This window comes from Carassius auratus, chromosome 50 (genome assembly GCF_003368295.1).
Source record: "Carassius auratus strain Wakin chromosome 50, ASM336829v1, whole genome shotgun sequence".
In the NCBI taxonomy this organism is placed as follows: domain Eukaryota; kingdom Metazoa; phylum Chordata; class Actinopteri; order Cypriniformes; family Cyprinidae; genus Carassius; species Carassius auratus.
Window position 1 is genome coordinate 19,449,357 of NC_039292.1, and position 25,248 is coordinate 19,474,604.

Consider the following 25,248-nt stretch of genomic DNA (forward strand, 5'->3'; position numbering starts at 1 on the left):
GTATTCACTTGGTCTGTATATGCTTGGGACTTGTTTTAGTCTAGGATTGGTCCTGTAGTCAGGTACTCCGATAATTTTATATTCTCTGTTTAGGGACAGAAAAATTTTCAGTTTACTTTAAGCTGCTTCTGTCCAATGTGGATTGAAATAAATACAGGTATATGCATGTTATTATTATTATTATTTATTTATTTATTTTAATTTTGTTGGTTTGGTCATGTTTTTCATTGTGAAGTCAACTGTAAAACAAAAGGACCTTACTCTGGGATCAGCTGTTTGTATCTCTGGGCTTTGTGATGGAGGTTCTGTACATCATTACTGTCTGGGGGGATTGTGATTTCTAGGCTTTTTTAATTATTAGTTAGTATCCTACTTTTTCAGGTCTGCCGCCATTATTTAGAGATTTGAATTGCAATACAATTTCATTTTGGCTGAATTTGATGCCTGCAGTGTTTGTCCTATTTAGCAAACTGTTGGATTATGAATGGACCCCAAATCACACGTCAACAGAGTGTAATGATTCTTGTAATGGGTTGAAATATTTTTAGCCAGAATCTGTTTGACATATAAATTAAGATTATTTTTAATAATAAAAATCTTTGTTTACAGCCTTGCATAAGTTTGTTGCTGATGTTTATTCAAACGTATGTATGCATATTTATGATCTTGTTCCAAGCATTATATTTTTTGATTCCCTCTCTCTTTCACTTTAATTCAAGCACTCACCCACTCACTTGTTTTAATAAAAACATTCATAAGTTCTGTCTTATGGGAGAATGTTGAGTATTTAAACATAGCTTAATCACAATTTGTGTTGATGGTTTTTAAGTCCACTGATAAAACTACATGCATTTGACAGAAATAAAATATTTTTGGACGTTGCAATGCAACTAACGCTTTAGGTCGCGAGATGTCAGTGTAAACCTAGAGAAAGACTCGTGACGTCAAATGGCTGCTCATGGGTTTTTGTTCCGCCTTCTCAGTTTATTCGTGTGTTTTCTCATTTTCAGCACCGGTTCTGTAAGATTTGTCAGGATTGAGTACAGCGTCTTTCTATTGTCTGGATTGTTTTCAGCATAACGTGAGCAACGATGGAGCTATACAACAAATATTTATAGATTGATCTTGAAATTGCGTTGGAAGGGATTTTTGTAAAATAGGAAAAATGGAACAAAGAATATGCTCTCATCAGCTGGAGCTGAATGCAAAACTCGCTTTCATTGCTGTATCGCTGTTGTTTGGGAGAGCAGTTTGGGGACAAACACGGTACACGATCTTGGAGGAGCAGAAGGACGGAGCTGCTGTGGGAAATATCGCGAAGGATTTAGGTATTGATCCCAGAACACTAAAGGAGAGGGGATTTCGCATCGTTTCGACCTCAGGCGAGTCAATGTTCAGTTTAAATCAGAATGATGGCGTCTTGTATGTGAACGGTAAAACAGATAGAGAGGAGGTGTGTGAGAGAAGCACCCCGTGTTTAATCAATCTGAAAATCGCTTTAGAAAGCCCATTAGAAATCCACTATGTCATTGTAGAGATATTAGATGTAAACGATCACAGTCCACAGTTTCCCGAGAATGAAAAGCGTCTGGAAATTTGGGAATCTGCTTTGCCAGGCGCGCGATATCCGCTACAGGCAGCGCGAGATCCAGACAGTGGAAGCAATTCGGTTCAGACCTACAAACTCAGTCACAACGACCACTTCCGACTTGAAATTAAAGATCGAGAAGATGGTAAAATTCCTATTCTGATTTTACACAAGCCACTTGACAGAGAAGAAACGAAAAACATAAAATTAGTATTAACTGTTTTTGATGGGGGGAGACCTCCTAAGTCTGGCTCAATAAAAATATTGATTGATGTGCTTGATATAAACGATAATGCGCCTGTTTTTACGAAAGAGGCTTACACTGTTGTATTGAATGAAAACGCACCTGTGGGCACAACAATTGTACAGGTTAATGCCACTGATTTGGACGAGGGTCAAAATGGAGAGGTAGTTTACGCTTTAGGAAATAATGTTAATCATAACTTGCGTGAACTTTTTCAACTTAATCCAGTCACAGGAGAAATCATTGTGAAAGGTGTTTTAGATTTTGAGGTCAAAGATATATATGAAATTGACATTCAGGCATCTGACAAAGGAACTGTTCCTCTTGCGACGGATAAAAGTGTAATCATAAAAGTCGTCGATGTAAATGATAATGCACCGGAAATAGAGGTCACATCATTTTCAAGCTCCATTCCAGAGGATTCCAGACCTGGTACTACAGTGGCTTTGATCAGCGTCACCGATTTAGACTCTGGGCTCAATGGAAAAATCTCTTGTTCAATATCTGATGATATACCTTTTAAACTAATGCCGTCATCACACGATAATATTTATTCTTTAGTTACCTCTGGATTACTTGACAGAGAATCGACATTTCAATATGACATAACATTAGTTGCAAAAGATGCGGGACAACCATCGCTGTCTACTATTAAAACTATAACAACTCTGATATCAGATGTAAATGACAATATTCCAGAATTCTCATTTTCCCCATATGCGTTTTATGTGATGGAAAATAATGTTCCAGGCAAATTTTTATTTTCTGTGTCTGCTACTGACAAAGACTCTAATGAAAATGCTATAGTTAGCTATCAAATATGGAGAGAAAGTAACGAGGAAAATAAATATACGTCTTTCATTAATGTTAATTCTGAGAATGGGGAGATTTATGCCCTTAAGAGCTTTGATTTTGAAACTGTTAAAACCTTCAAGTTCCACGTTATTGCTACTGACTCTGGATCTCCGTCTCTGAGCAGTAATGTGACAGTGAACGTGTTTATTCTGGATCAGAACGACAATGTTCCAGTGATCTTGTATCCAGTCAGCGCTAACGGTTCTGCTGAGGGTGTGGAAGAGATTCCCCGTAATGTGAACGCAGGTCATTTGGTGACTAAAGTCAGAGCCTATGACGCAGATATAGGATACAACGGCTGGTTATTATTTTCACTGCAGGAAGTTAGTGACCACAGTCTCTTTAGTTTGGACCGCTATACAGGACAGATAAGGACCCTTCGCTCATTCACAGAAACAGACGAGGCCCAGCATAAACTGATCATTCTGGTCAAAGACAATGGGAACGTTTCACTCTCAGCAACAGCGACTGTGATTGTCAAAGTTGTGGAGCCCAAAGAGGCTTTTGCGGCTTCTGATGTGAAAAACGTAGTAAAAGACGAGGAGGAAAACAACGCAACATTTTATTTGATCATCACTTTGGGCTCGGTTTCAGTGCTTTTTGTCATCAGCATCATCGTATTGGTTGTAATGCAGTGCTCTAAATCGACAGACTATTCGTCCAAGTATTTACAGGAACCAAATTACGACGGGACTCTGTGTCACAGCATCCAGTACAGATCTGGAGACAAACGGTACATGTTAGTTGGACCCAGAATGAGTATCGGCTCTACTTTAGTCCCGGGCAGTAATGGAAATACTCTAGTGATACCAGATCGAAGGAGGAGAGATTCTGGAGAGGTAAGAAAATGGCTTATGCATCTTTCTTTTAGGAAACAATTTTAACGTAGAAACTGGCTGCTGTCCGTGGTACTGAACTTGTTCAGGCTGTATTTAAAAGAAACATTCTTAGTGTCAACCTTTTTCTCAGGTCCAGATTTATTAGATTTAGGATTCACATTACGAAAGCACATCAATATTAAATAAAGAAACATACAGCCAATGAAGAAAGATGCTTAATATATATGTGAGATTGGGGCCTGCTGATACAGTGCAATTCTGTTTCCACTTCATTGTTAGTGTGCAGTGCAGTCTTTAGTTTGTCAGGTCTGTCCGTGCCTGTCCATCTCTATGGCGATGTTGTACTCACTTTTTCTGTAAATGGTCAGGACTTGATTGAGTTTAGGTTTAATCCTGTGGTCAAGTATTCCAGCATTTTTATATTCTCTGTTTAGTGACGGAAATACTTTTCAGTTGCTTTAAGCTGATGCTTCTATCCAATGTTGCTGTTTTCTTTTTTTCTCCCCTTTTTTCTTTTCTTTTTTCATCTGGTTTTCTCCTGTGGTTCAGCTGGACATGTTTTTCATTGTAAAGTCAATTGCAAAACAAAATGACTTCTCTATTGAATCAACTATCGGTAGTTCTGGCCTTTGTGATGGAGGCTCTGTGTTTGGGTGGACTGTAGTTTCAATGCTTTTTTATTTATTTGTTTTTTGGTATCCTCCAAATTCAGCTGGACATGATTTAATTAGAGTTTTGCATTGTAACAGAAGGGTTTTTTTTTTTTTCTTTTTGCTGAATTTGATGCCCGCACCCTCTGAGTGTTGTCCTATTTAGTTAAATGTTGGTTTGTGAACGGTCCACAAATAGTACGTCCAGACATGTTTTTTTTTTTTTTTTTGTATTAATATTTAATATAATTTAAAACAATGTAAAAGCTTGTCTTTTAAAAGTCTTAAATCACAATGTGTGTGGATTTTTTTTAAGTCCACTGATAAAACTACATGCATTTGACAGCCGGAAAATATTTTTGGACGTTGCAATGCAACTAACGCTTTAGGTCGCGAGATGTCAGTGTAAACCTAGAGAAAGACTCGTGACGTCAAATGGCTGCTCATGGGTTTTTGTTCCGCCTTCTCAGTTTATTCGTGTGTTTTCTCATTTTCAGCACCGGTTCTGTAAGATTTGTCAGGATTGAGAACAGCGTCTTTCTATTGTCTGAATTGTTTTCAGCATAACGTGAGCAACGATGGAGCTATACAACAAATATTTATAGATTGATCTTGAAATTGCGTTGGAAGGGATTTCTGTAAAATAGGAAAAATGGAACAAAGAAGATGCTCTCATCAGCTGGAGCTGAATGCAAAACTCGCTTTCATTGCTGTATCGCTGTTGTTTGGGAGAGCAGTTTGGGGACAAACACGGTACACGATCTTGGAGGAGCAGAAGGACGGAGCTGCTGTGGGAAATATCGCCAAGGATTTAGGTATTGATCCCAGAACACTAAAGGAGAGGGGATTTCGCATCGTTTCGACCTCAGGCGAGTCAATGTTCAGTTTAAATCAGAATGATGGCGTCTTGTATGTGAACGGTAAAATAGATAGAGAGGAGGTGTGTGAGAGAAGCACCCCGTGTTTAATCAATCTGAAAATCGCTTTAGAAAGCCCATTAGAAATCCACTATGTCATTGTAGAGATATTAGATGTAAACGATCACAGTCCACAGTTTCCCGAGAATGAAAAGCGGCTGGAAATTGGGGAATCTGCTCTGCCAGGCGCGCGATATCCGCTACAGGCAGCGCGAGATCCAGACAGTGGAAGCAATTCGGTTCAGACCTACAAACTCAGTCACAACGACCACTTCCGACTTGAAATTAAAGATCGAGAAGAAGATGGTAAAATTCCTATTCTGATTTTACACAAGCCACTTGACAGAGAAGAAACGAAAAACATAAAATTAGTATTAACTGTTTTTGATGGGGGGAGACCTCCTAAGTCTGGCTCAATAGAAATATTTGTTGATGTACAGGATATAAACGATAATGTACCTGTTTTTACGAAAGAAGCTTACACGGTTACATTAAATGAAAACGCACCTGTGGGCACAACAATTGTACAGGTTAATGCCACTGATTTGGACGAGGGTCAAAATGGAGAGGTCGTTTATGCATTGGGAAATAATGTCAATAATAATTTACGCAGATTTTTTAAAGTAAATTCAATCACTGGGGAAATAATTTTGACCGATCGTTTGGATTTTGAGATGAAGGATAAATACGAGATTGACATACAAGCATCTGACAAAGGAATTGTTCCTCATGCGACGGATAAAAGTGTAATCATAAAAGTCGTCGATGTAAATGATAATGCACCGGAAATAGAGGTCACATCATTTTCAAGCTCCATTCCAGAGGATTCCAGACCTGGTACTACAGTGGCTTTGATCAGCGTCACCGATTTAGACTCTGGGCTCAATGGAAAAATCTCTTGTTCAATATCTGATGATATACCTTTTAAACTAATGCCGTCATCACACGATAATATTTATTCTTTAGTTACCTCTGGATTACTTGACAGAGAATCGACATTTCAATATGACATAACATTAGTTGCAAAAGATGCGGGACAACCATCGCTGTCTACTATTAAAACTATAACAACTCTGATATCAGATGTAAATGACAATATTCCAGAATTCTCATTTTCCCCATATGCGTTTTATGTGATGGAAAATAATGTTCCAGGCAAATCTTTATTTTCTGTGTCTGCTACTGACAAAGACTCTAATGAAAATGCTATAGTTAGCTATCAAATATGGAGAGAAAGTAGCGAGGAAAATAAATATACGTCTTTCATTAATATTAATTCTGAGAATGGGGAGATTTATGCGCTTAAGAGTTTTGATTTTGAAACTGTTAAAACCTTCCAGTTCCATGTTATCGCTACAGACTCTGGATCTCCGTCTCTGAGCAGTAACGTGACAGTGAATGTGTTTATTCTGGATCAGAACGACAATGTTCCAGTGATCTTGTATCCAGTCAGCGCTAACGGTTCTGCTGAGGGTGTGGAAGAGATTCCCCGTAATGTGAACGCAGGTCATTTGGTGACTAAAGTCAGAGCCTATGACGCAGATATAGGATACAACGGCTGGTTATTATTTTCACTGCTGGAAGTTAGTGACCACAGTCTCTTTAGTTTGGACCGCTATACAGGACAGATAAGGACCCTTCGCTCATTCACAGAAACAGACGAGGTCCAGCATAAACTGATCATTCTGGTCAAAGACAATGGGAACGTTTCACTCTCAGCAACAGCGACTGTGATTGTCAAAGTTGTGGAGCCCAAAGAGGCTTTTGCAGTTTCTGATGTGAAGACCGCAGTAAAAGACGAGGAGGAAAACAACGTGACATTTTATTTGATCATCACTTTGGGCTCGGTTTCAGTGCTTTTTGTCATCAGCATCATCGTATTGGTTGTAATGCAATGCTCTAAATCGACAGACTATTCGTCCAAGTATTTACAGGAACCAAATTACGACGGGACTCTGTGTCACAGCATCCAGTACAGATCTGGAGACAAACGGTACATGTTAGTTGGACCCAGAATGAGTATCGGCTCTACTTTAGTCCCTGGCAGTAATGGAAATACTCTAGTGATACCAGATCGAAGGAGGAGAGATTCTGGAGAGGTAAGAAAAGGTCAAGAGGGGTATTGCCAGCTTTGTACTTTTATTGCAAACACACGCACGCACACACACACACACACACACACACACACACACACACACACACACACACACACACACACATATATATATATATATATATATATATATATATATATATATATATATATATATATATATATATATATATAATATTTTTCTTTTTATAACTACACATGCATGTGAATTCTGTCTTAGATTGTTTGTTTTGCTGTGTCCTAATGGCTGAACCGCTGAACAAGCTAGTCGCTGTCCTTGGTGCTGAATATATGATGCAGCTTTCTTTCCTACAAAATTCTCTCTTTTTTCTATTTCTGTGTGTATTTAAGATCTATCAGACGAGCTTTTAAAACGTAAAAATTATTAGTTAATTTCATTATGAATTCGCTATTGAATTAATAGCAATGCAAGGAAAGAGCGCGAGGTGTCAGTGTGAACGTATAGTGAGGCACCCAAGTGAGATTCAGAACGTCAGAGTACCTCCCTGTTTTTTTCGTCGACATTTAGATTTGTATATGTTCTCTATTTCATCTGCGGCGTGGCTTGCTCGGTGCCTTTGTCCTTTGTTTTTCTTAGTAAAATCTTTCGAGGATTAGGGAATCTGTCATGCGATTTTTGCAATGATATTTGGATAATTGATGTGAAACTGCTGTGGAACCGATACGTTGCAAAAATGGGACAAAGACATGATCAGTGCCTTGGGCGGCAGGTGAAAATCATCATGGTTGTATCGCTTATTTTTGGCAGAGCGGTTTTGGCGCAAATACGCTACTCGATTTCTGAAGAGCAAAATGACGGAGCTGCTGTGGGAAATGTTGCAAAGGATTTGGGTATTGATCACAGAACACTAAAGGAGAGGGGATTTCGTATCGTCTCGACTTCAGGCGAGTCAATGTTCAGTCTAAATCAGAATGACGGTGTCTTGTATGTGAACGGTAAATTAGATAGAGAGGAGGTGTGCGAAAGAAGCACCCCGTGTTTAATAAATCTAAAAATCGCATTAGAAAATCCTCTCGAGATTCATTACGTCACTGTTGATGTAATAGACGTGAATGACCACGGTCCGAGATTCCCAGAGCAGGAAAAACATTTAGAAATAAGTGAAACGGTGCTTCCTGGTGCGCGATTCCAGCTTCAAGCAGCTCGGGATCCAGACAGTGGCAGTAATTCAGTTCAGATTTATAAACTGAGCCACACCGATTATTTTCGTATTGAAATTATAGATCGTGATGAAGACGGTAAAGCTCCCGTGTTGATCTTACAAAAGCCGCTCGACCGAGAGATTACAAAAAGTATGAAACTGCAGTTGACTGCTTTAGATGGAGGCAGACCCCCAAAGTCTGGAACTATGGATATTGTGATAGATGTGCTAGATATAAACGACAATGCTCCTGTGTTCACTAAAGATGCTTACACTGTTATGCTGAATGAAAACGCACCTGTAGGCACAGTAGTTTTAAGGGTGAATGCAACTGATTTGGACGAAGGTCAGAACGGGGAAGTAGTTTATTCATTAGGGCACAATGTTAATTACAAGTTGCGTAAACTTTTTGGTGTCAATCCAATCACTGGAGAAATTATTGTGACAGGTCTTTTGGATTTTGAGATAAAAGATAAATATCAGATTGACATTCAAGCATCAGACAAAGGAATTGTTCCTCTAACAACAGATAAAATTATAACTATAAAAATTTCTGATATAAATGATAATCCCCCTCAGATAGAAGTGACATCATTCTCAAGTGCCATTCCTGAAGACTCTAAACCTGGCACAACGGTGGCTTTAATAAGTGTCTCTGATTTAGATTCTGGAATAAATGGGAGAGTCACCTGTTCAATACCCGAGGATATGCCTTTCAAACTAATGCCGTCATCACAAGAAAATACATACTCATTAGTGACAACTTCATCTCTTGACAGAGAGACAACTTCTCGCTATGACATCACATTAGAAGCCAAAGATGCTGGTCAGCCACCACTGTCTTCTGTTAAATCTATAACTGTCCAGGTATCAGATGTTAATGACAATAGTCCACAGTTCTCTTTTTCCCCTTATGCATTTTATGTGATCGAGAATAATGCTCCAGGCAAATCTTTATTTTCTGTGTCTGCCTCTGACAAAGACACAAGTGAAAATGGCGTAGTCAGTTATCAAATATGGAGAGATGGTGTAGAAAACAAATATACATCTTTCATTAATATTAACCCTGAAAATGGAGACATTTATGCACTTAAGAGCTTTGATTTTGAAACTGTTAAAACTTTCCAGTTCCAAATTGTTGCAACAGACTCTGGAACTCCGTCTCTGAGCAGTAATGTGACAGTGAACGTGTTTATTCTGGATCAGAACGACAATGTTCCAGTGATCTTGTATCCAGTCAGCGCTAACGGTTCTGCTGAGGGTGTGGAAGAGATTCCCCGTAATGTGAACGCAGGTCATTTGGTGACTAAAGTCAGAGCCTATGACGCAGATATAGGATACAACGGCTGGTTATTATTTTCACTGCTGGAAGTTAGTGACCACAGTCTCTTTAGTTTGGACCGCTATACAGGACAGATAAGGACCCTTCGCTCATTCACAGAAACAGACGAGGCCCAGCATAAACTGATCATTCTGGTCAAAGACAATGGGAACGTTTCACTCTCAGCAACAGCGACTGTGATTGTCAAAGTTGTGGAGCCCAAAGAGGCTTTTGCAGCTTCTGATGTTAAAAATGCAGTAAAAGACGAGGAGGAAAACAACGTGACATTTTATTTGATCATCACTTTGGGCTCGGTTTCAGTGCTTTTTGTCATCAGCATCATCGTGTTGATTGTAATGCAGTGCTCTAAATCGACAGACTATTCATCCAAGTATTTACAGGAACCAAATTATGACGGAACATTGTGTCACAGCATCCAGTACAGATCTGGAGACAAACGGTACATGTTAGTTGGACCCAGAATGAGTATCGGCTCTACTATAGCACCAGGCAGTAATAGGAACACTCTGGTGATACCAGATCGCAGGAGGAGAGATTCTGGAGAGGTAAGAAATGTTAAGGTTTGATATATATTTTAATTTGTTTAAGTATTTTTATGACCATTACTTTTTAGATATAGATTGTGGTGAAAGAGTTGCATCAAATACATAGACATGCATTACTGGAGCTGGACAGTGGATTTATGGATCTCAACATATACATTGAATGGTATTGGAAAAGTTTATATTGAAATGTTACTAAGTGAAGGACATACTTGCTAACGTTAAATGTTAGAAGAGTTTCTTTTGTTTGCATTTTGTGGTTACTATTGTGGTGAAGAGTAGATCTCCTTCTTAGATTGTGGGAGTTACATGAAAACCATTGTGTTGCTTTACTAAACATGCAGTAGCTAGTTGTGCAAATGCCAGTGTAGTATGTCTTTTCTTGCATACTCTTGTAATGCATTACATTTGCTAAAATTATATTTAGCATGTGAGAATAATGACCAATGCTTTTTGGGTAACAATTCGCAATAAGGTTAATTAGTTAACAGTAATTAACTGTATCAGTTAACATGAACTAAGCATGAACAATACTTCTACATCATTTATTGATCTTAGTTCATGTTAATTTCAATATTTACAACTACATTATTCAAATCAAAAGTTGTATTTATTAACATTAGTTTATGCACTGTGAACTAACATGAAATATCAATGAATAACTGTATTGTCATTAACAGTAGCAACGATTAATAAATACTGTTACAAATGTATTGAACATTGTTAGTTGATGTTCCTTTATACATTAACTAATGTTAACAAATGACACCTTATTTTAAGATTAATGAGATATTTTGAGGTGAATTTTGATCTATCTATCTGTCTGTCTGTATGTCTGTCTCATTTTATGTATACATTTTTATATGTGGTCGTCTTTTTTCCCCACATATCAATGTTAAGTCTTACATTTATTAAAAAAAGACATCATTTTTTATACAATCTTAGAACTATAACCTTTAGTAAAAGAAGGGTGTCAAACAGTAGTCCTTGCTGAGAATTACGCATCAAGTTTTGACAATATACTTTGATGGCTTTAGAATGTGAATTAGAAATAGAATTTAGAATGTTTGATAATACGATTTTAGTTCACATGATTGAGTGACAGATGATCCAGCTACTACCTGTTATTGTATTTTTATTATTATTATTATTATTATTATTATTATTATTATTATTATTATTATTATTATTATTATTATTATTATTATTAAGTGAACTAGTTTCTAATGCCATTGATGGCTTCTTTAAAAGATCACAAGTTAACTTTTATGATTGTAGGTCTAAGGCGGCTACATAAAAGTGGACTGTTTTGGTTGGCATGAAATATAAAAATAAACAGTTCTAATAACTTCTGTGCGTCATTTGGACATACATTTCGTCTTAATTATTCCTTTTTATGTTTTTATTTTTAATCATCATTATTATTATTTTACTTAGCATAACTGTCTGTTGTTTTAATTTCTCAGTTATGTTCGTTTGCAGTTAAAAATAAATTCGCCTGGTGTCAGTACACACCAAAAATACTGGCCTGACGTGGCGTCGTCTGTTGCAGTTTCAATTTCATTGGCTCTCGTCAGTTCGTAATGAACGCCGTGGACATTGCCTTCACTTTTGCCAAGAGCAACCTGCTTCGTATCGAAAATATTTTCTAACATAAATCATGATTTTTATGGTCAGCGCTTAACTTTGTTATGGGTCAAATTTTTAGTGTGAAACATCTCTAAACTACGTTTTAATTTCCTGCAAAATGCAACGAAGGGCGCGTTCATCATGGCGCCTCAGACTTACACTGATGGCGTTGGGAATGCTGCTTTGGAGAGAGGTACGCGCACAAATACGATATTCTCTTTCTGAGGAACAGAAAGAAGGATCTGCTGTCGGAAACCTTGCGAAGGATTTAGGTCTCGATACCAGAACGTTAAAGGAGAGAGGATTTCGGATCGTTTCAACTTCAGGTGACTCGCTGTTCACGGTGAATCAGAATGACGGGATTTTAAGTGTAAATGGAAAGATAGATCGCGAGCAGGTGTGCGAGAGAAGCAGCTCGTGTGTCATCAATCTAAAAATCGCGCTAGAAAACCCTTTGGAAATTCACTACGTTTCGATTGAAATCTTGGACGTCAATGATCATGCTCCGACATTCCCAGAAAAAGAAAAGCGGTTGGAAATATGGGAATCTGCCCTACCAGGAGCACGATATCAGTTACAGGCGGCGCGGGATCCCGATGGCGGCACGAACTCTGTTCAACAATATAAACTCAGTCATAATGATAATTTCCGCATAGAGGTTAAAGATCGCGGAGAAGATCGCAAAATGCCCTTTTTGATTCTCCAAAAACCTTTGGATAGAGAAACAAGCCGTAGACACAAGCTAGTCCTCACTGCGCTCGATGGAGGGCGACCCCCAAAGTCTGGAACAATGGATATAGTAGTTGACGTTTTAGATGTTAATGACAACATGCCAGTTTTCACACAAGAACTTTACTCTGTGATGCTTCAAGAAAATGTTCCCGTAGGCACAACTGTTATACAGGTTAATGCTACTGACATGGATGAAGGTCCAAATGGAGAAATTTATTATTCGTTTGGAAAGGATATAGACAATAGGCTAATACAACTTTTCGATTTAAACTCCAGTACTGGATTAATGACTGTGATTGGACCTATTGATTTTGAAGAGATGGATAACTTTGAAATAGATATCCAAGCATCAGACAAAGGACCTGTTCCTCTCATGTCAGATAAGAGTATAAGCATTAAAATCGTTGATGTAAATGACAATGTGCCCGAGATCGAAGTGACATCATTTTCAAATGCAGTGCCTGAAGACACTAAAATTGGAACCACTGTGGCTTTAATCGGCGTCAGTGATTTGGACTCTGGTGTAAATGGGAAAGTGTTATGCTACATAACTGAAGAAATACCTTTCAGACTAATGGCATCATCCCACGATAACATTTACGCACTGGTTACCGCCTCATCTCTTGATAGAGAAACTGTACCTCGCTATGACATCACATTAGTAGCCAAAGATGCTGGGCAGCCACCTCTGTCTTCAGTTAAAACTATAACTGTGCAGATATTAGATGTAAATGACAATAGTCCAAAATTTTCTCTTTCACCCTATGCTTTTTATGTGATGGAAAACAATATTCCAGGCAAATCTTTGTTTTCTGTATCTGCTTCTGATCGTGATTTAGATGAAAATGCTGTTGTACACTATAACATTTGGAGAGACTCTGGAGATGAACACAAATACGTATCTTTCATTAATATTAACTCTGAAAATGGGGAGATTTATGCCCTTAAGAGCCTTGACTTTGAAACTGTTAAGACCTTCCAGTTCCACGTTATTGCTACAGACTCTGGATCTCCGTCTCTGAGCAGTAACGTGACAGTGAACGTGTTTATTCTGGATCAGAACGACAATGTTCCAGTGATCTTGTATCCAGTCAGCGCTAACGGTTCTGCTGAGGGTGTGGAAGAGATTCCCCGTAATGTGAACGCAGGTCATTTGGTGACTAAAGTCAGAGCCTATGATGCAGATATAGGATACAACGGCTGGTTATTATTTTCACTCCAGGAAGTTAGTGACCACAGTCTCTTTAGTTTGGACCGCTATACAGGACAGATAAGGACCCTTCGCTCATTCACAGAAACAGACGAGGCCCAGCATAAACTGATCATTCTGGTCAAAGACAATGGGAACGTTTCTCTATCAGCAACAGTGACTGTGATTGTCAAAGTTGTGGAGCCCAAAGAGGCTTTTGCAGCTTCTGATTTTAAAAACACAGTAAAAGACGAGGAAGAAAATAACGTGACATTTTATTTAATCATCACTTTGGGCTCGGTTTCAGTGCTTTTTGTCATCAGCATCATCGTGTTGATTGTAATGCAGTGCTCTAAATCGACAGACTATTCGTCGAAGTATGTGCAGGAACCAAATTACGACGGGACTCTGTGTCACAGCATCCAGTACAGATCTGGAGACAAACGGTACATGTTAGTTGGACCCAGAATGAGTATCGGCTCTACTTTAGTCCCGGGCAGTAATGGAAATACTCTAGTCATACCAGATCGAAGGAGGAGAGATTCTGGAGAGGTAAAATTGTGATCTGTGATGGCTTTTGTGTATATTTTGTTTGGCCGAACTGTCCTCTCATCACCCTCAAATACATTCAAAATAAACAAATGCAGTAGTTTTTTAATGTGAGCACATGAAAAAGACAAGCTGATCTCTGATGTAAAATGGTTCAACAGGCTAAAGGCCCCTGAATCTGAATGATGAGATAATGATAGTTTCAGAACTCAAGGAATGAACATATGTATGTGTTTACATACAATCTGTATATATGTCTGGAGTGAGAGCAAATCTCTTCATTATCTCACTAACTCCAATGCAGATTTTGCTACAAAAGATGCAAGGCTGAATGTGATCCTTTTTGGATAATGTTTTTTTTCATCTATACGTATTTCATCTTACATTTATAAATTTATGAAAGTAATGGAGAAAATCTCTCTCTCTCTCTCTCTCTCTCTCTCTCTCTCTCTCTCTCACTCACTCATTTGTTTGTAGCATTTATTTCCCCTGACATTATCTGTATTTGTGAATTTAAAACGTTGTATTTCTTGATTGCATATGCTTCCAGATGTGATGAAATCATGTCATCATTAACATTCCATCACGCTGCACATTCTGATTCCCATTCATTCTCTGTCTGGTATCCATAGTAACACACCCTTTACCCTGAGAAAAGGAAACATGAGCAGTAAATTGAGACAAACAGAAATTAACAGAATGCATTGGTTGGTCAGTTTGCTTGGTTTTAAACATCTTGGTTTATGACATTAAATGGATTTAGATGTAGAGTTGAAACTGTAATCTAGTTACCAGATGGTGTCAACAGATTCAGCCCCCTGTGAAGAGGACACACAGAGTCATGTGTTTGATTGTGGGTGGCAGTTTCAGATGCGTGTTCTCTCGGTGTGTGTAGTGGGATGTGCTGTCATGCTTGTCTTTGCTTTACCAGATTATTTCTGTGTATCTAAAAATCATATTAATGATGTTGCTCGTTATAATGTAGCGGTCAGATGACAGCAGTTTTTTCTAAATCAGTTTGAGAGTTTTTATATATGTGCTGAACACCTCAGGCTGTTACTCGAGCATGTTTTAGTCCATCGAGCAGACAGGATTGGCCTTATTCTATATTGTTGAACACACATTTCATCTCTCTTCACTTTAAATATTTCTGTCCTCACTGTCCTCTATCTAGACAAATTGTTACATACTGTTAGAATATATAACAATTTGTCTAAATTAAACATTTATTTTAAATAGAATGTTGGGATGAGTTAGGTTTTTAATTGCTGTGTGTGTGGATGATAAAATCCACTGTCCTTCTGTGCTGAGTTCAGAGTACTGAACTGCAGGTCTAATCAGGTTCTGCAGAGATCAGCAGGATACTGAATCTGGTCCAACAAAAACACACACATGCACTGACCATAGACTGGTTCAGCTACGGTGCTACTCGGCATCTCATTTAGTTGCTGCTGCATCTGCTATTTGAAGTCTTTGTTCAGTGTCTAAATAGAAACCTGTGATTTTATAACAGTGGCAGTCTATTCATCTGGACTCTGTTTCAGTCGCTCATCTTAGGTCCAGATTTCAAGATAGATTATATTGACTGTTTAATTATTTAGCAGTGCATTTGATTTATCAGTACTGCTGGGTCCAAGCTGTACAAAATAACTGAAAATGCAATTCTACTGTTTAAATATAATAAATAATTGTATGAATATTTGTAATTTTATAAAAAGAATCAGTTGCAGACACATCTTTTTTTTTTGGCCCACCCCAGTTGCCATGGTAACAGCAGAGCTAGAGCACTCTCTTTGTTTACTGATTCCAGTTGCTCTGGTAGCAGAAGGCATTTTTAAAATAATCGAGAGTGATTTGTTATTTTTTTTACAGCTACATTTGAAGCAAACAACTAATGTTTTTTTTTTTTTTTTTTTTTTCTGTTAGCTGGGCAATCTGTTAAGTGTGGTTTTGTTGTTTTGATTTTTGATTTGGATCGTATTGTTGATGCGTGCTATTTTAAGGAAGAACGGTTACTTTCTGTAATCTTTCTTATGTAAAAACTTTCTTCACCCTCTAGATCTGTAAATGTTTTTAAGTGTATGTTGTATAGCCTTAGATACAATTTGTCTTTTTTTTTTTGCCATAATCATATTTTTGAACCTATTTAATATTTTGTTACCTTTTTGTTAACATGTATGCTAATTGAAAAGGACTGTGTTGGACTAGTTTTTCAGGATACAGTTTATTTACTAATGCACCAGCATTAGCTGTTAGAGTCACTATTAGATAGCTGTATATTTTTGAGTTTTTAATCTTGAATGATCTTTATTTCAGAACCACATTACTTTTTAAAGATCATCCAAGATCCAAATCAGCCGACATCCTAGTCTCAGTACAGAACAGAATTGCCTGAGCCTTAAGCACACAGGAGATCATTTTAATGTCTGTTTAGTGGGTCAGGTACATGCTCTGACGTTTGTTGTTATTGCTCTGACAGGTGAATGCAGAACTGTGAAAATGTACAAAAGGCATGAGCAGGAAAACAAAAACTGTGACAATAATGGCATAACATTATGTGCAGACCAGAGAGTTCTGTGAATATATGTGCATGAGAGCAGGTCAGGTCCATTCGGCGGCGGCTCAGTACTTTAGTAGGTCACATCAGTTCTGCTTTTGGTTCATGTGGTTATAAGTAACTCTGTCCTCTGTATCTCTTTCTGCAGCTGGTCTCAAGTGATTTCATCTCTCTCTCCTTTATATAATCTTTGACTTTAAGTCTTCATTTATCTTCTGAACTCTCTTTCCCAATGATAATAGAAACAGTCATGATGGCTTTAGAAGTGTGTTTAATCTAAATTATGAATATTATTATTAGATGCATTGGTCTTTAAGTAATGTATAATGCCTTTGTCTGTCTTGTTCATTCACTGTAGAATTAGCAGCATACTTATACACACACACACACACACACACACACACACACACACACACACACACACACTTCAGCATAATCTTGTTTCTTTCTGCAAGTGCGTCAGATGCTTTACATTGCAAACAGTACAGTAGTATGATATATTGTCACACTACCTCATCAAATTAAATGTTCAAGTCTTCCAGTGTTACTGTACATCTAGGAAAGCTGTTTTCCATTTGAATACACATTTGTATAAAAATGTTAGGGTCTTTAGAGTGTGATCAAATAAACAGTTTATATCACTTCAGTTGTAGGATACATTTTTCCATGTATTGTACTCTGATTGCATTGAAAAATGCTGTAGGTCATCCTGGTATTGCATACATATATAAGCAAAATGACATCCTGTGTACAGTATACATACTGCAGAAAGAGTAGTATGTTAGCATGCTATTCCTAACACATAACTTGATGATTGTAACATAGATGATTGACACAGTTTCAAAGCTACAGTTTGTGATGCCAGAACACTATAAAGCCCACAAGAGATCTCTTAGGCTGAAAGCAGAGCTTTGTGCTGGATGTGGGTGGAGTCAGGCATATGAGTACTATTTTTAGAAGGTCTGTGCCTGTTTTATATGTGAGAGTTTTATTTGTAAGCATTAAGATGTGTAAATCCCAAATTAATTTGGGTTAAATCCATGCTTCGGGGAACATGTGTCTCTCTTATAGTATCCATGTTTCTAGGCGTATTTATAGATGGTCTCTCGAGTCCTGAGCTGTTAGGTCATATGTCCCCTGTGGTCTCTGTATACTGCTTGGCATTCTGGGTAATATTCAATCATGTGAAAAATTTCATGTTTTGCAAGTCAGCATTTTCTTAGAGTTCTTGCTTCTCCTGAAAACAGTTTTAGAGATCTGTTCTATGTCATTTAAACTTGACAGCAACAAAGCATGGAGTAATGTGAAAATACAGAGCAGAGTGAGCAGATTCCATGAATTAGATGTACATTTCGGACACAGTTTTAACATTAAAGTTTTTAAATATATTTTCATATTGCAATAATTTTACATTTAATACTTTTACAGAACTAATTAATATATCTATATATATTATATATATATATCAAAAGTATCAAAAGTAATTTATACATTCTGTAAAATGTTTACATTGCCCCAGTAGTGAATCATTCGTGAGATGACAACGTGTTTCTATTCATTTCTATAATTACACATTGGCTGATGCATCAGCATCTTGCACAAAATAGACTTCTAAATCCAAATCTGTTTCAAATAAAAGTATTTTGTTTCCTTTTCTTTGGCATGATGAAATAGTTACATTTTTAATGCTATCTTTAAAAGCTCAGTTTATATTTAGTTCCCTTCAGGATGATAGCAAGAGAGAGACTTGACGTAAAAGCATGGAGGAGGAGGAGGAACAACAGTGACTCATATCCACTTCTGTGTGTGTGTGTGTGTGTGTGTGTGTGTGTGTGTGTGTGTGTGTGTGTGTGTGTGTGCATGTGTGGTAAGAGCAGGTTCATATATGTTTGTGTTCTGCAGAGACAGCAGCCATTTTGAAAGTACTCATAGAACAAGAAAATGCTTTTATTAAAGGAGATGGTAATCTCAGCGTCTGTATCCTGGTCTATTTTTCTGTAGTAAACACGTCATGCCAAACATTTGGAAGATTAGCAAACAGTCAATTTGTTATATGGCAAGCTGTTTTCACAAAAAAGCAGTTTATTCACCATGCTAAAGCATATTTTACATTCAAACAGGATCCTGTTGTGCTCTTTTCTTCTTCTTCTTTTCTTTATTTTGTCATTGTGAACATGTACATGCATGAGCGAACACACCTAGATTTAGACTCCTGTACTGTAAATTCTTATTGCACAAAAAAAAAAAAAAAAAAAAAACGAAAGTCAGAGTGACCGTTTATGTCTAATGTTTATTATTCTTCCTGATAAAGTAACTGGCCAACTGTCCTGCAATAATGTACTTGTCAAAGCTATTTTACTCTCATTTGGCGCTTACCCAATGTGTTTAGCTTATAAGCTTTGTGCAAATGAAGAAATAAAAAAATGGCAGCCATTGCATTTTGTGATCTTGGTATGCTGCAGTGTGCATATGAATGTTTTGTGAATGACGAAGACATTTGGACAGTGACTCACACTTGCATGTCAAATACAGGCCGTATTTGTGTGGATGTGTGTGTGTCTCATCCATGTTCCATGCACACGTGAGTCATTGTGCATCTCATGCCTTTGTGTTGATGTAAGAGAATGTGATGTGTACATTATGTACAAACTGGGCATATGCTAAATCTTATACTATCTTTATAACATTAACTTTGCACAGGCTCTGGTGTATGTATTTTTTATAGAATTGTTTTCATGTGTGGTTGTTTGAAAACCAAATGTTGCCAAATCTTGTGGGAAGACATACTTTCAAGGTGAATTCTATGCATAGGTTTATGCACCGTAGTGGTTGTTTGTGTTTTCCCCATAAATGCTATACAATACAGAGAAATCTGACAGTCTGCTCTGTAGTTTTCCAACCAGTGTTTCTGTTATCACAGTTTTCATTGTCTAGCAGAGTGACTTCTTTAGTGAGAGTCGTTATTTTGGGTATCGTCCCAGCAGAGTTCACTAAAGCTTTTAATGTCGCTGTGAATTAAAAGCATGTTTGAGTCCAAACAGCATCCTTGCATCCCTCACACATGAACACACACACACACACAGAGACATTTGCCTGGAAGATGTAGGCCAGCATGATGTGTGAATAATTTAGTCTGTTCACTGACTACAGTGAATATGGCTGTATTCTATCTCTCTGTTATTTTTATAAAAAACACTTTTGTGTGGATAACCTTGCAAACTGCATCTCTTTATTTATTTAGTAGCATTTATTTTAGTTTAAGTGTTCTGTTTGTTTTTGCAATAATAGGTTTGTACTTGTTTTTACTGTCTAGAATTAAGAGGTTGCATTCTTAAATTTGATTATAATGCATTTATGATGCAGCTATATTTATTTTTAGTATGTTTATTAACTGGTTGTATTTTTGTATCAAATACATTTCATTTTTGTTAATATAGCGTTTAATATTGCATTTAAATGGCTTTAACCCCAACATAATTTGTTGACTGATTTTAGTGGAAAATCTGTGGAATTCTACTGTATGAATTTAACAAAAAGGGTTAAACACAGCTGACAGTACTAAACTCTTACTGGTCCCTGAAACTATCAAAATGATACAATGTTTTATTAATGAACATGAATTCCTGTGTTGTGTTGATTCTGCTTAAATCTGCAGAGCTGCGGTTTTATGTCCATACTGGGCTGGTTATATAAAAAATCTCTCTCACTCTTTACAGCAGTCGTGCTTGCTGGTTGTTTTTAGTTTAAGAATGATAGCGGATGGCATGCAGGTGCAGGGAATTAGCATGCATTTTCTGTGTGTCTGCCACTCTTTAGACGTGTGTGTTCATTAGACCCAAGAGTGTTTCTAGCCACATCCTTCTGCAGCTGCTCCCTCTGAAAGAAAGCAGTGTGTGTGTGTCAGCTGTGAAAGACATTTAGATTAGCTCAGGTTCTGAGTAAGTGTCAGATTTGCTTTTTGTCCATTATCTTTTCCTTCATCTTTTTAATGAATTTCATTCTCCTTTTAATTGTATCACTCTGCTATTCCTTTTTTTTTTTACTGTGATCAGTTACAGTTCAGTTAAAGATCAGTTAAAATTTGGTTTCTCATCCTTCTCATTTTTCTCATTGTAATATTAATTGTGTAGCTCTAAACTCTTCACTTGTGTGTGTGTGTGTGTGGGTGTATGAGGCACACTCCTGTAACTGCATATCTGTTGAATTCTGTATACACCAATTTTTGTTCATAGAATGTTTGATTGTCATCTTATGTGGAATCATTTTTTATGATATCATCATTATTTAGAGGTATTGTCTCTATTTGTGCTCCAAATGGAAATTATGCCTCAAACTCACTCTCTCTCACTTTCTCTGTCCTCCCTAATAATTGGAATATGAATACAAATGATATTTATATCTCTGTGTAATTACTGATAACCTTCCGCAAAGGTCACTGACCATTAAACTCACTGGCAGTGATAATGCTGTAATCTCTATGTGTGATGGTTCTTGGTGTCAGTGAGTTTGATGGTCAGTGACCTTACTGAAGTTAATCAGTGTGTCGGCTGTAATGTGGGCTTGTAGCTGAGGTTGACAGTAAGGTTAAGTCACCATTCTGCCTTTGGGCTCATCAGGACATCATGATGTTTTTTTGTTTTTTTTTTCGGTATGATTAGGGGTAAATTCCAAGTGGAAGAGCATCCCTATGCTCTACTCTCTACGAAGGGGAGAGCCCTTGTAATGTCTTCTTTCAAGGGTGCAAGGCATTACTGTCTCATATAAGCATGAAAACTTGATTACACCTTTGTCTTAAATCATATTTCTATCACTGATGGAAAATGTGGTCTTACATTGAAATAGACAAATTTAATAAGCCTATTCTATTTACGTTTTTATGTGTACTTTAACCCCAACTTTGCTTTAAAATGCATGGCAAGATCTCCTTACCAAAGGTCACATGATCACAAATAGAAATCACTTCCATGAAGTGACCATCACATGTCCCCTTAGCTAACGGACTTCTGGAACGCCCGTCCCCTTCCTGAAGTGTCCTTAAGGGCGCAAAAATTTAAAAAAGAAAATATTTTGGAATCTGACCCTAGTTTTGTGTGCAAAGATTTGAAAGCACTTACCAGGTCTGCAGACCCTTGTGGATCTGTGAAAATTATTGTGAGGACATTTCCGGTTATTATAAACGAACATTCACTGATGATATCTGGGTCTTTAAAGTCTGTGAATGTCTGAACTAAACATCTCATACTTATTGTAGTTTTTGTGTTTTCTGTTAAACGTGAATAAACTGCATTTAATTCTTTAGCAATGATATTTTAAGCATTATGAAGGAGACAGAAAAGCATTTAATTCTTTCTGTCAGTTAGTAACGAACACTGCTGTGACAAATTGTGTTTAGCGTGCTTGAACTGTCATTAGGGAATATGCAAGTTAGCCGTGACCTTGCACTCTTCAGAACCACTCTATCACACTTCAAGTGTCAATATTTTCATAATCGCTTTAAAGGGAATCTGATTCATGCATTGTGTAGCCCAGGTGTTTTGAGGTTAATCTGGTCCAACATGCTTGCCGTGGTGTTGATGTGTGCTGTTGGATTAGTCCTGTCAGCATTTATCAGTGAGACAGTTATCCAACTAAGATCTTTCTAATGGGATTACAGAGAAAAGTCATCAGCTTTACAGTAGTGTGAAGAGGCAGAGAACTTTACCCAGCATGTAAAATACCTGCTATTCACACGTGCAATATACACACATTTGCAGAGTCCATTGGGAGCCACTAAAAACTTTGACAATTAATGCTAGTTCATTTACTGTCTAATTTTGTTCTCACACACTTCTTTTATCTTGATTCCTTCTCATTCTTTCTCCGCGTTTTAATCCCTGTTTAATTTCCCTTTATCTTTCTTCAATTCACTCCCCCACTAACCCCATTTTTCATGCTGCTTTTCCTTTTTTTCTCCTTTTAACTAGTCCACTCACTCTATATTTCTCTTCTCCTTTTGCTGTTTTTGCTCCATTTTCATTGTTTCCTTTCATCGTGCTGATAATCATGTCTCTAATCATGTCTCTCTCTCCCTGGCTTTGGATATTCTGTTCTTTTAACACACATAGTTTAACTCTGAGAGACAGATATTACTATTGATGATGCATTTGCTCTTTGCCTTTAAAGTTTTTTTTTTTTTTTTCACTTTCAAGGATTATTGTTAATGCAATAAGTTTTTTGGACTGAAAACTGCACCGAATGGGTTGTCAAGTTTGCAAACTTTTCAAAACAGCTGTTTGCATGCAAAAATATTTGCTTTGATTTTTGTAGGAAGCATTTCCAGTAGGCTAGGAGGCTGAATGTATGTTTATCTCAGAGTTTGGTGTATTTAGAGCCCCTACATATCGATGCTTTGACCTTTATAAATACCTTTCCAATAGTCCAGAAGTTTAATACGTCTATTTGCTTATCTCAGATACAAGAGCTTTATTTTTATGTTTACACATGCAAGGAATTTGACTTCCAGTGCAGAATAAAGAACAGAAATTGTGCAGACATAGGCTACATTGGAATTAGACAATAACATGGAATATAGCACAATAATATGACCTGGAAGATTCAAACTAAATATATCATTTCATACATTTCAGAGTTTAAGCTGGCATTATATGTATTTTAAACCATATTTAATCAACATATGTATTGTTTCATTTATTTTTAAAAAATGTTGTCTTTTTAGGTGTCCTTCAGGGAAACTCCAAATGTCTATCTGTGTCTCAGTACAGCTGGGCCTCTGACCGGATCTCACATTTGTTTGAGTTTGAAAATGTGTGCACTGCAAGATATTGCTTTAGCAAAAGTAAAGTACTAACCTTTACGCCTTTCTCCTCTTCTCTCTTTTTTTGTTATTGTGCTCTCCCTGCATATGCTGTGTCCCCAGAGCACACTTAAGGTAAGACCATGATTTTTTTTTTTTTTTTTTTTTAGTCGGTATAAAAATAGCTAAAGTTGTTTTAAAAGAATTAGGATATGAAGTTCTTGATAATGCATGAGACCAAGTGTGTGTGTGTGTGTGTGAGAGAGAGAGAGAGACACAGAGGGCTGAATATAGAATAGAACTTTCGGAACACTGGGTTCTGTTTCTGTCCACTTGAAGTGTCCCGTAAGCATTCTTGCTGATGTCATTCTGCAGTATCCCAACACACACGCCTGCGGCACTACTCCATCTATCCATTCTCTCTCGTTAACCTTTACTTTGAAATCTGCATATTGCGGTTTACACATCCACAGATCCATAAAACTTCAACCACTGAGGATATACATAGATTATATTTAAGCAATTAGGTCACAGGTGTAGGGAGCAGGTGGATTATATTTTCTGTGCGAATTTTGCAGGTTAACGGATTATAGAGAGAATAGGGGTCAAATAGGTTTATCACAACAGCAGGTCACTAGATTACTTCAATGTGTGTGGGGTTACTTACACGTTTATATCGTTTGGTGACAACATTGAACAAAATAAAATAAAATATACAGAAGTCAGTATACAATAGTATATGGTATTGTATGCCATCATACACATCTCTCTCTCTCTCTCTGCCCCTGTTTATATACAAATGTGTGTGTGTGACTACAAATGGATTCTGTGAAATTATTCCTAAATCTGAAATGAATTTAAATAAAATGTTTATTAATACAACACAAAATAGGCAGCTGAATAACACTCTAATAATGTACAAATCATGCACCATATAATAAATATTACTGCCTAGTTTCTTGTGTGTGTGTGTGTGTGTGTGTGTGTGTGTGTGTGTGTGTATGTGTGTGTTATCAGATCGCTCTGCCCTTGCTGAGTGGATTGTCTCCTGTCTTAACATTATGCCAGCTGCATTTTCATTTCCTCTTACATGGATTGTGTGAGAGATGTGTGTGTTAGTGCATGAGAGAGCCATGGTTTCTTTGTTTCACAACTGACTCGTAAATGAAAATCTCCACCTGGTGGCAGATCAGTGTAATGTTTTATTGTGTGTATTTAACTGTGCTTGCACTAGCTTTTTACATTGCCACCAGTTCACACTTAAGCAGTGTTTGTCAATAAGATATTTTTTTTTTCTGATGCAGTATGTTAGTGTGTCAGAATTGATTTGGTTTAATAGGTGATGACCTATTTACAGCAGTGTGTGAGTGAGTGTGTGTGTGAGAGAGAGATTTATGCTTCAACTGTCCTATGTGAAACACCCTCTCCTCATTGCTGGTTTCTCTGAGGGTGTGGCCCATACATCTGTGAACAAAACCAGGCCAAATGTAAATCAATACTCGTACCTCATTGGACGATTATTCTCTTGAGAGTCTGATAGACATAA

General features: G+C 37.3%; 1 protein-coding gene across 10 annotated transcripts in view; it reads left to right on the forward strand.

Annotated features, from left to right (window-relative positions):
• The window catches only part of LOC113067284 (protocadherin alpha-C2-like), a 114,392-nt gene that overhangs the window by 9,007 nt on the left and 80,137 nt on the right, over positions 1–25,248 (forward strand). For 3 of the 10 annotated variants that reach the window (XM_026239663.1, XM_026239667.1, XM_026239666.1), the window contains exon 2: positions 23,826–23,837. The exons of 1 other annotated variant lie outside the window; for it this stretch is intronic. In XM_026239663.1, coding sequence (XP_026095448.1) covers positions 23,826–23,837 — 12 coding nt within the window. Of the gene's footprint in view, positions 1–968; positions 3,527–4,639; positions 7,193–7,739; positions 10,257–11,816; positions 14,356–23,825; positions 23,838–25,248 lie in introns of those variants that run through there. 6 more of the 10 variants (XM_026239660.1, XM_026239659.1, XM_026239665.1 and 3 more) reach the window with 6 other exon arrangements.